The 12,338-nt window shown below is 43.6% G+C and overlaps 1 protein-coding gene across 1 annotated transcript; it reads left to right on the top strand.

Moving 5' to 3' along the window:
* Positions 1-4,603: 4,603 nt before the first annotated feature.
* Positions 4,604-8,299, top strand: LOC310798598 (N-acylethanolamine-hydrolyzing acid amidase-like). Its single transcript, XM_083661139.1, has 11 exons — positions 4,604-5,085; positions 5,766-5,930; positions 6,104-6,227; positions 6,385-6,475; positions 6,614-6,699; positions 6,788-6,960; positions 7,089-7,151; positions 7,238-7,304; positions 7,465-7,493; positions 7,853-7,922; positions 8,031-8,299. Exons 1-11 carry the CDS (start codon positions 4,904-4,906, stop codon positions 8,049-8,051), a joined length of 1,071 nt encoding a protein of 356 aa, XP_083517265.1. The 5' UTR covers positions 4,604-4,903; the 3' UTR covers positions 8,052-8,299.
* The last annotated feature ends 4,039 nt before the right edge of the window (positions 8,300-12,338 follow it).

The raw sequence follows: 12,338 nt of genomic DNA, 5'->3' as shown, positions 1-12,338 counted from the left end.
CAGTTGTTTAATTGACTGTTTAACTCAGGTGAGTGATATATCAATTTGTTTTATCTGTTCCTATACCTCAATTGTTTGGAGCGGTGGGAACTGACCCTTCATGCCATCTGCAAATTAACACTGTAGGATTTTCCCACAAAACAAACTGCAGCTTCCAGTGATTGATTCCACAATTGCAAGGAGACACATTAAATCTGCCTCTTGAAATGTATAGCATGGTGGTAAATGTATAGCATGGTGGTAAATGTATAGCATGGTGGTCGAGTGGATCATCTATAGCAGAGGTTCTCAAATGTTTTTCAGCCAAGGACCCCTTATAAGATAGAAAATATACCGGGGACCCCCTCATTCTGATTTGTGATTTTGGGCTCAGCTTGTTTCCACGGTAACGTGCTTGAATTATTATTAAATTGATAGGTTTGTCAGATTAGAATGTAATCCATGAACCATTTTAGATTGAAAGCATAACATATTTTCGTTGAACTATGAAGCTTTTGCACACAAAAAAAGTTTTTGTTTTTGTTTTTCTCCCTGAAAACTTTTCGCGGACCCCCTGGCAAAGTGCCATGGACCCCTGGGGGTCCCCGGACCCCAATTTGAGAAGCACTGATCTATAGATCAACAAGCACAAACCTTTAAGTCCACGGCGCAGTGGTGTGGCGATTCAGCTTTATGGCAACACACCCACTCCCACCATCCACATCCCCCTAGCACTCCCCCTACCCACCCCTCGAATGCCGACTCTCGCCCACCTTCCTATCCCTAGCTATGGCTCCTTTTACCTAGCCCCACCCATCCTTGCCCCCGTCTCACCACCCACCCACATCACCCTATAGCCACTCAGACACACACACACACACACACACACACACACACACGCACGCGCGCGCGCGCACGCACACGCACGCACGCACGCACACACGCACGCACGCACGCACACACACGCACGCACACACACACACACACAGACACACACACACACACACACCACACGCATGCACGCACACACACACACACACACACACACACACACACACACACACACACACTTGTTTGTGTATATCTGTTATTCTGCTTTTTTTATTGAAGATAGCATTGATTTGGCAACATGAGGCTTTATGTACAGTATGTGGCATAGACTCCATCTATGGACATATACTGCCACCTACTGGACTTTATGACTTGAGCAAGTCAAACCTGAAATGCCTTATTGTGATTGTCACATTAATGGATTTATTATTACAATTAGAAAGTATTTTTTCCGATCTTTCTTTCCTTATGTAGGCCTATATGATTATTTTGTCCTAATGTCTGATTCATCGTATATAGTGGAAGTTTGAGAGTTCTGCAGATTTCACTGTTTTATATTTGTCACTGGTGTTTGTCTTAAAATGTTTTTGTTTTTGTTTGTTTGTTTTTATTATTTTTATTTGGTGCTGCCTCTTGGCAGGTCTGCCTTGTAAAAGAGAAGCTTGTTTTCTGTGGGACTTCCTGATAAAAATACATAAATGAAGGGGAACCAGTCAAGAGCTGTTTTATTATAGCTGTAGTTTTATAGCTGTTTTATGATAGCTGGACCTTCTCTCTGTCATAACTTGAGCCATACAATCCTTTCACATTTAGAAATGCCTCTAATGTACATTAGATTTTTATATGCAGTGTTTAGAAAATTGAAATTGCGCATAAGTATCGTGTGCAGGGGACCATATGGAACGAGCTCGATGGTTTTATTAAAATGTCACAGTCCTTTTCATGTTTCAAATTTTTTTTTTTAAATAAGTTACTATCCACTTATGTTTAATTGACTTACTTGTCTGACGATGATTATCGAAATGAGCAATGTGTCTTGCTCTAACGGTATTATGTATTTTGGTGTATGTGTATATGTGTGTTATGTGAGTGTGCGTCTGTGTGTGTGTGTGTGTGTGTGTGTGTGTGTGTGTGTGTGTGTGTGTGTGTGTGTGTGTGTGTGTGTGTGGTTATGTGTGTGTGCATGCATGGGTGTTGTTGGTGTGTGTGTGCGAGGGGTGGGGGGTGGATGGATGAGTGGCTGGGTGTATATGTCGTAACTGTATGTCTGTTTTGCAATTTTGATGTCTTGGGTCCCCTACCATAAGCATTTCTTGCTTCTTTGGGGTCTCCCTTTCATGTGCCCCTCATTGTAACTGTATTTCAACTATGAATCTGCATGTGCCTTTTGGATGCATGAACAAAATAAATCAAATAAAATCAAATTATTATTCCCCTGACTAACCTCTAACCCCAGCTGTGTTGGTGAAATACACTAAACATTGAGCTCCCATGACCATATTTGGAATGGATCACTTAATTAAGATCGTTATTTTCTGTTTTAAGATGTAGCTGCCACAGACTGGCACAGCCACAGTCTGTGGCAGCTGTTGCCCTTTGCTCCTCCAGTTCGTGGTGAAGAGCCTCGTTTTTCACCTCCAAGGCCTTGAACCTGGCAGCTTGCTCCTCCACATCATTGTGGACTTTCTTTCTCCAGTTGCAGCTGAAGCTCTGTGATTGTCTTCTCTGCAGCCTGTGTGTGCTGGAAAACAACCTTCTCCTGCTCTGTAGGCACTGATCTGTGGCCTGCTGCTGAATCTTCTTCTGGGCCCTCTGCAGCTGTGCATTGGGTTTTTGAATGCTCTTTTCAGTCCGGGCATGACTTTAGCTTCTGCCTCCATCTCCATGTACTTTATCCTCTGATTTCTTTGCCTATTACTCTTTGTTGTCATGTCCATCGCACTAAGAACAAGTACTGTATGCCTCTGTGGGCCGCTGCATGCTCTTCTTTTCCTATAGGAGTTGAGACATTCTGCTTCCACTGACCTGTCATATCTTACTCTAGGTCAGTGAGATTCCAGGTTCTTCCTGACTGACAGGAGCCCTCAAACATGCCATGTGTTTTAGATTTATTTATTTATGCTATTACGCTAAATGGCTAATACATGTAGAAGAGAAGAGAACTGGACGGACAAACCCATCTTTATTTGTCACAGGACAACCCAACACAGGCCACACATACAGTACTCATGCTGATGGTGGCCAGTGAAATATTCTCTGCATTTATCCCATCCAGGATTGTCCTTCCTCCGGTGGGCAGGCCAGGAGCAGTGGGCAGCTTTCGTGTGTACAGTGCCTGTGGCCCATCTTCAAATGTTGTAACTGGTCAGATGACGATCTTCTGCATGCTTTTAGTGGTGATCCATACCGATGTTGTATGGAGGAACCCCAGGGGAGCATGGGGAGAACATGCAATCTCCACACAGGCCCTTTCCATGAGATAGCCCACCTGGGCAGTGGGTGATCAGGATATGAGGGGGACACACCCTCAGCACCCCCAGCGTCCCAGGCGGGAATCAAACCCACGACCTTATAGCTGTGAAGCGACAGCGCTACCACTGCGCCCCTGTTCCCCCCAAAGTGCTTGTACTACCCACACACATACCATCATGTATGAAACAAAGCTTTTTGGTTTTTACTTTTTATTAAAACCTGTTGTGGACAGAATGCCCAGATGTTAATTGGCTGCCTAAAGGGCCCAGCAGTATTTTGCTCACATAGCATGCGATTGCCTCTGTGCAGTGTGGCAGGCTGCTGTTATGCTGCCTCCCAGTGGGCACTCTGGGAACCACAGTCCCTTGAGCATGCTTATGCCAATGGCTTCATGCCAACCTTGTATTCGCACCAGGAGCCGACTGCTCTGTTCCCTCATGATGCCACCAAGATCTAAAATGTTTTCCATTGTTTCCTAAGCTGCCTTCGAATGCTGTCGTAAACATCAATATTAGGACTCGAGGCGAGCACACAAACAACCCTGCAGTCACACTTTGACTGAATCCCTGAGATTCCCTTTAATGTTTCTATCTTTTCAAACAGGGTCAACATGATTAGATTAGATTAGATAAACTGTATTATCCCTGTAGAAAAGGGACTCTCATACCGACTGATGAGACCATACACATTGGAACACCCACAGGCAGGATGTGAACCGGCAACCTAACGAGCTGATGTCATGGACTGGACCACCGTTATCTGCGTCACTCAACTGTGATTCATCGATGATGTCACTGCACATCGATGTCACTACAACTATGAGGTCATCGATGATGTCATAAGTGATGTCATAAGTGCAGTTGTGATGACACACACACAAATAATATGTCACTTTAGGACTTTTACTTTGCACTTCATAATTTACAATTTGAGATTATTTTCTGTTTTGCTCCATCTTCTGCTATTGATGTGATCGCTGCACTGCATACTTGCACTAAGTCAAATTCCTTGTTTGTAATCTGATTAATATATGGCTATTAAAATGAATCTTGAATAGTAAATAATAATGCTTATCGTATTACACAATTGAACTTTTCTAAATATTTTAAAGTCAATGTCATTCAATCTCTTTTTTGAAACCACCAGCAATGATTATAAGGGTCTTAAAATAAATTACATGTATTCATGTCATATTTAGCCATAACTTATTTACTACATTACATGGTTAGAAAAATACTGCAGGTGTGGAATGCGGAGTTTCCGAGGAGCACTTGAATGCAGCATTTCAGCCCCCTGTAGAGTTCGTGCGGGCTGCAGCAGTGTCAGTGAGTGACTAGTTTCATGTTACTTTTTTTTAGCTAGCATAAGCACAAACAAGCTTTGCTCAAACTTTAGGTGAAACATGCATCAACCGGTTCGCGCAGATGCAGGGATCTCTTTACACAACAACAAAACAATAGCCTAGTCTAGTGTTCCGTTACGGCGTTTCTGGTCAGGTGATCACTCAGGCTCAACAACCAACAGCAGAAGACGAAGTTTGTATAGTCAGATAGTGAACTGCTGCTGAACCTGTTTGGACGTGTCCATGCGTTTTGGAGTACACCACTGATCAGTGATCATAATGCAGTGTAGTAGGCATGCTCTCCTGCTCCTCCTTGCTCTCTGCTGTGTGTTCTGCGGCGCTAATCTCGCTCCTCCTGTGGTCAACATAAGCCTGGATGAAGCCCCGGAGGTGCGATGGGCGCCTCTGCTGAAGGCGTTTGACTTAAACTACCTGGAGAAAGCAGCCGCAGAGATCATTGAGTAAGCTGCACACATGCTCTTTATAACAGTAGCCTACATGTAGATCATGGGATGATTAATATATACACACACATGCTACAGAAAAACAGATCACCATCTAATATCACTATCACAATATCCTAACTACTTATTTAAGACTTATGGTATGTAGCTTATAGTGCACTATCTTACTATCTATTGTAATACTGTAGTAGTAGTACTTCATTACTGTTGAAAATACTGAATGTCAGGATGAAATAAAATATGTATCCCGCCAAACATGAAGGCGATAGACACTAGACAGCTCTTTGAGTAGGCAAGCTATCATTTGCTGTAGGCTACTTTAACTTCTCATTCTTCTTCTTTGCTTTTATTGTCATTACATAGCATCATAATCATAGTTCATGTTCAGTGGTGTGGTGGTAAATAAAAAATGGTGAAGCATGGGTGAACTACCACAATGTTTATAGCATCTGGCAGCCTATTATTAACTACTAACAACCACTAATACAAACAAAAAATGTTTTCAGAAAAGCATTAAATTATACTCACTACATCAGTCTGATACTAGGCTACTTATTATGGTGTATAGCCTACAATTAATTTAAAGATGTATCAGTCTATAGATGGGTAAAGTTGCCTATATCTGTAATGACAGTTATGGCAACAGGACAGACATGTTTTCGTCTTCTTTTTTGCAGCTCTACAGTTCCAAAATGGGTTCATCAGGCTATTGCTCCTGTTGTGATGGCCTTGGAAAAGTACCTTCCTCAGCCTTATGCGGGGGAAATCCGCGGCCTGGCCAACCACTTTGGAGCCAACATTTCAGACATCATTATCCTCAACTTTGCCTACGAAATGACTGCGTATGTACCATTAATATCTACTGTTGACAATGAACGGTGTTGGTTTTCTCATCACATTCATAAAAGAAACACTTGCAGAGGCACCCGGTACTAGCCGGTAGGCACGCAAGAATATTTTCCTGATGCAGAGAGACTTCTCCTGGATGAACACACACACATTTATGTATTCCTAGGTTTTGCACTAGCATCGTAGCCCAGGACACAAACGGCAGTGTGTACCACGGCAGGAACCTTGATTACCCGCACGATGTTCTAAGGAATCTCACAGTCGACTTAATCTTCCTGAAGAATGGAGAGGTATGTATTACCCGCAACCTTGATAGCCTACAAAAAATAATAGCTTTGAGTGTTTAAAAACTGAATAGCTGTAATTTATCTGTAATAACGGCATTTTATTTAGTTGCTGTGTCAATTCAGTCCAAGTTCTGTTGTTGTTGTTGTCAAACGCTCTCAGGTGGCGTACCGTGGATCTTCTTTCGCTGGCTACGTTGGCCTGTGGACGGGACAGAGTCCTAACAAGTTCACCGTCTCTGGGGACCAGCGAGGTAGGACCACACTGGTGCTCACAAATGGAAGCGATTGATTTTATTCATCCTTTGCGTGGTTTTCCATTGCTGTGAACAAAATTCTGCGTAGGTTTGTGCTAATGTTTAATTGATCCGATGTTTGTGTTTGATCCTCAGGCAAGGAGCACTGGTATGAATGGTGGAAGAACGTGGTGTCTGCTTTCCTGCTGAGAAGATCCCCAGTCAGCTGGCTGGTGAGGGAGGTGAGTAATATTAAGAGACACAAATATTATGCAGAAATGTCCCCGAGAACTGAAACACCGACTTGATGTCTGTATTTCAACCACACAGACCTTGGAGGGAGCAGAGGACTTTCAGGATGCTGTGATGCGGCTTTCGAAAATCCCCATCATCACTGGAGTCTATTATATTGTGGGCGGCGTGCAGGCAGGGGAAGGGGCCGTGATAACCAGAGACCGAAAAGGCCCCGCTGATATCTGGCCCCTGGATACTCTGGATGGAGGGTAGGTCACACTTATGGACAGTTCCAAATTTGAGTGGGACGTGTTGTAAGGAGACACTTGATGCTGATGAATCAGCATGACATTGCACAACTGCATCCAAACTTCTGCTATATCTGTTCCCATGCTAGTTGGTACAGAGTGGAGACCAACTTTGACCACTGGCTTCCTCCCCCGGCCAGGGACCATCGGAGGTGTGTGACTCATCTCTCATAATATAATAATAATATAATACAATGCAGTCGATTTATTACACTGTTGTTATGTGTTTATTTCATAGAGAGGCAGCCATCAAAGCATTAAACGCCACGGGCCAAGATCACATCAACATGGATGCAATTTTTCAGGCGAGTGTGGGCTTTTACAGGGGCCAAAAGTACATGAGGCATGCGAAAGTCTTCCATGTGATACTATGAGAATATTCAAGTGAATCTTTGTATATGGCGAGCAGTTTTGAAATTGAGGAACAATGTATAGATGATAGATTAACAGATTCTCCCCCTGCAGGTTTTGTCGCTGTATCCTGTGTGTAACGGGTAAGAAGGAAGTCGTTTGTTTACTATTCCCTCATCTTTGTTTCGGTAAATCACATGACGGTTCATCCTGCTGAGCTGGAGCACAGAACAGCTCTCAGTTCCCTTTGCCCCTTTGTTTGACAGCACTGTTTAGCAGATGGGATTGGGAATGGTGTGTAGTAGGATTGTAATTGTAGGTATATTGTAAGTTATATTATTATCAAGGAATCTGTTCAAGAATGTACACGGATAAAATGTTCCCAAATGTGATAGTTTTTTGTTTGCTTGTCTTGTTTATACAGTGGGCAGATTGTGCATTTGTGGATAATGTTCTTGGTCACCACCACCATCTGCCTGATATCTTGATTGTTATTTCCCAGAATTACTGTCTACACAACAACAATGAGCGCAGCAACCCCTGAAATATATAATACCACAGTCTGGCCAGAGGTAATAAAACCCCTTGTTTTTTTTATTGCCTTTTATCACATAATATATCATGATACTCCACTGAAGCAAAGAGCATTTATCATTCTGCCCTTCCACCTTTGTTTCAAGGGTTGCCGTCCGACAGAGTGAATGTTGAGCTGCCGGACCTCCTGCAGTCTGCAGTGCACTGATTTTTCCCACCAAGTGTCCTTGTGCGTCTGACCTGCACAACATGATTATACCATTATGCAAATGATATATAATCAGTGTGATTGACTGATAGACTGACACAGTGCTTTGCTACCTCTAATACAGTGAAACCTGCTGACCTGTGATCAGTTTTGTTACCTTGTGTACCCTACTGTATGATACTGTCTAGCCTAATAAATGATGGTTACTTTGTTAATTGATATGATCTGAAATCAGTTGACTTGAGCCTGTGTTTCAGTCCATGCCTCAAGGGGTTCGAGAGTATGGAACCGAGACTTTCACAGAGCAGATCATATAGCCGATAACTTAAAAAAAAAAAAAAAATTGGGGCGTCCGGATAGTGTAGCGGTAGATTCCCTGCCTACCAACACGAGGGTCGCAGGTACGCACCCCTGTGTTACCTCCGGCTTGGTCGGGCATCCATACAGGCACGATTGGCTGGTGTCTGCGGGTGGGAAGCCGGATTGGGGCTATGTGTCCTGGTCACTACACTCTGGTCGGTCGGGGCGCCTGGTAGGGGTGGAAGGGAACTGGTGGGAATAGCGTGATCCTCCCACGTGCTACGTCCTGCCAGTGAAGCTCCCCGTCAGGTGAAAAGAAGCGGCTGGCAACTGCGCATGTGTCAGAGGAAGCATGGTGCTAGTCTCGGCTCTCCCCAGATCGGCAGAGGGTGGAGCAGCTTAATTGCAGTCATGCCATCTGTTGGCTACTCGATTGTGTATTTGTTTCCATAGAAACAAGTAGAGAAATTCAGAGTGATGCTCTTTCTGTTTTAGTTGAGGCTCTACGTTTGTGCCAGAAGTCAATCTTGCACATTTTGCGCCAAATCATGCCTGGACAAAATACAGTAAACAAGAGTATTACACAGAAGAAAGTGTCACAGTAGTCTCACATTTATCCTCCTGGGACCCCTCTCAGCTTAATTTCAAGAAGTACAATATATATGCTAACATGAAAACTGTTGCAGTGTGTAGGACACCCTGCTTTTCAGTGATATACCTATATCACATTTGTTGGGTTGTAACCATGACGACACGACGCCTCTTCAAACCACAACATTTTATGGGTGCCAGAGGGATAGGCTGTGTTATGATGTACATTGTGTTTCTGCAACTGAGATTGAGTTTGATTTTAGAAAAGGACTGTATTAATTACAGTTGAATGTAATAGCAGACACCAGCTGATTCAATTTAAAGTCACTCACCGTCTTCACTATTCCAAGCATAAATTGCACAGGATCTTCCCCTCTGTCTCGCCACTGTGTGACAGGTGTCAGGTCTCGGAGGGTGCTCTGTCCCATGCCTTCTGGTTCTGCCCTTCACTAACAGAATTTTGGGCCAAAATATTTGGCTGGTACGCCAAGGCCTACAAAATAACCCTGCAGCTGGAAGCAGAACTCGCCATCTTTGGCTGCTCGGAGTCCTCTCTGAACTTCCCTACAGCTGTGCAGCAGTCTCTGACACGGGGCAATTGTTGCCAAAAAACTTATTTTGAAGGAATGGAAGTCCTCCTCTTCACCTTCTTTCCAATTGTGGTTGGCCGACATGACCACTGTTATAAGGATGGAGAGACTACAGTTCCTGAGGACCAATTCACTTCATAAGTTTTCAACCATTTGGGACCCGTTCTCATTCTTAGCCTACCTTGATGAGGTTAGAGGTGACGGATGACTCGCCTGACTGCTCTCTCATGGACCTCTTGCACGGGATCTCAGGCACATTTCTCATGAGCACATAAGCACATTATGCGGCTGGTAGCTATGTACCTTATGTTTTTGTTTTGTTGGTTTGTTTTTGTGTATATGTGTGTGTCTGAGCATGTTTCTTTGGCTTGTTATTGTTATGAAAAATCTAAAATAAAATATGGAAAAAAAAATCAGTGATGTCACTCGAGCAATTGTGATGTCATTCGAGCAATTGTGATGTCATCAGTGATGTCATAAATCCTTCCTGGCTGAGGCTATATAAGTGGTGAAGCACGGCCAGAAGAAGAAGATGCCATGGTGGAAGACGGCCGCGATGTGACGCTCCTCTTGCTATGAGAGAGGGGGCGTCAGTGCTGTATGAGATATCCATGATGTGACGCTCCTCTTGCTATGAGAGAGGGGGCGTCAGTGCTGTATGAGATAGAAAATCCCCCCTAAGGGGATTTGTTTCTAACAGGAGTCATGACATTGGTGGTGATCTGGGGAGGTGGTGGGATGAAGCTTTTTGCTCTGGAGATGCTGAATGAATGCGTGATGCTGACACGAGGTGAGTGATGACTGCACAAGTGTGATTTAAGCTGTGGTGATGGGGGCTTTATATAGTACCAGGAGAAGGGCATTTATGATGTCACACTGCAAAGGTGACGTCATAGAGAAGGTGACGTCGGAGATGGTGACGTCATTTAGTGACGTCATTTGGGCTGAGGGGTATGACAGCATGGGGTGCTCTATCTATGCCTTATTTGGTCTTCCATGATTGAAATTCAGTCTAAGACAATCATGAGAGACTTGTAATACAATTTTAACAATCTTTATTGAATCAGAATAGACAGTTTGAGTATGGCATATGACTCCATGATGTTCAAGATTCAAGATTATTTTAATTGTCCCGAGGGAAATTTGTCTTGGACATACAGGCTGCCACATAGGTACACAGTGCCATAACAAAAACAAAAACAAAAACAACAACAAAAAAAACAATAGTGCATAGCACACCAGTGCCGACATGTGCAAACACACAACCAAAGTGCAAACATCAATAATTTACAGTACAATCAACAATACATTACCTATGACCTGAGTTTAGGAGACTGACTGATATGGGGATGAAAGAGTATTTGTATCTGTTGAGGTGTCTTTTTTTGTTCTTGATTGGGACTCTGTAACGCCTGCCAGATGGAAGCAGTTCGTATTCTGAATACAAGACATGAGAGGGGTCAGCAATGATCTTCCTAGCTTGTCTGATTACAGTTTCCTCAAAGAGTATTTGAAGGCTGGGGTGCTCCCTCACCCCCATCACTTTCATTGCAGTATGAGCCAGTCTATTTATTTGTGATTTCAGCTTAACTGGTAAGTTGCCAAACCAAGCAGACATACCGTAACGAAAAATGCTCTCTATAACAGCATGATCAAATAATAACAAAATCCTCTGTCCGACCCCAAACACCCTGAGTCGTCGCAGGAAGTACAGTCGCTGCTGGATCCTAGAGCACACAGAGTTTACATGGACATTCCAAGATAGGTTACAATCAATATGTACACCCAAGTATTTGTATGAATGGACCTGGGCAATTTGGGCATTGTGGACTAACACTGGGGAATGATCCCCCAGGTGCCCTGGATCAAAAATAATTTCCTCTGTTTTTTTTGTATTTACAATGAGGTGATGGTCCTCACACCACTGTACAAACCTTTCGACCTCCAGACTATAACTCGAAATGTCTGTGTCTGTGTCTATAAGACCCAAGATGGCAGTATCGTCTGAAAATTTAATAACGAAAATTCCTGAATGAATACTTCTACAATCGTTTGTGTACACTGTAAAAAGAGGGGGCAAACTCACGCATCCCTGGGGGACACCTGTGTTGATCACCTTGGGCTCAGACAGTGCCTGGTTCACTCGGACTTGCTGGGTCCTGTTAGCCTAGGTAAACCCAGCCCCCACGTGACCTGCTCTCTCAGTTCCCAGTCACTAGTCATAGTGACTGAGAACAGGTCTGAGAGCAGGTCACGTGGGGGATGGGTTTACCCAGGCTAGGGTCCTGTTGGTTAAGAATGAGTGATACCACCTGATGATATATGGGTTAACAGACATCTGACTGAGTTTACTGAGAAGGATGTGTGGCTGCAGAGTGTTAAAAGCAGAGCTGAAGTCTACAAACAGCAATCTAGCGTAAGCCTTGGGGTTTTCAATATGTTGCAGGATGGAGTGTGTTATGGTAAGTATTGCATCATCAGTGCCATGGTTGTCTTTATAGGCAAACTGATAAGAATCTAACTGTCCATGTATGTTTGACTTCAGCTTCCACACCATAAATTTTTCTAAACATTTACTTACAATAGAGGTCAGGGCTACTGGTCTATAATCATTGTGTTCTTGGGGAACAGGTTTTTTCGGAAGAGGAGTTATAATTGCTATCTTCCACAGAGATGGGACTGTGTGTGAGTCAACCGACCTCTGAAAGACAGGGACCCAAGCTGGTGTGAGTTCCTCCGCACATGTCTTTAAGAGGAAGGCTGAG

This window comes from Poromitra crassiceps (assembly GCF_964638095.1).
Source record: "Poromitra crassiceps genome assembly, chromosome: 25".
Classification (NCBI taxonomy): domain Eukaryota; kingdom Metazoa; phylum Chordata; class Actinopteri; order Beryciformes; family Melamphaidae; genus Poromitra; species Poromitra crassiceps.
Note: the sequence above shows the minus strand (reverse complement) of the source record. Positions and strands in the feature narration are given on the sequence as shown.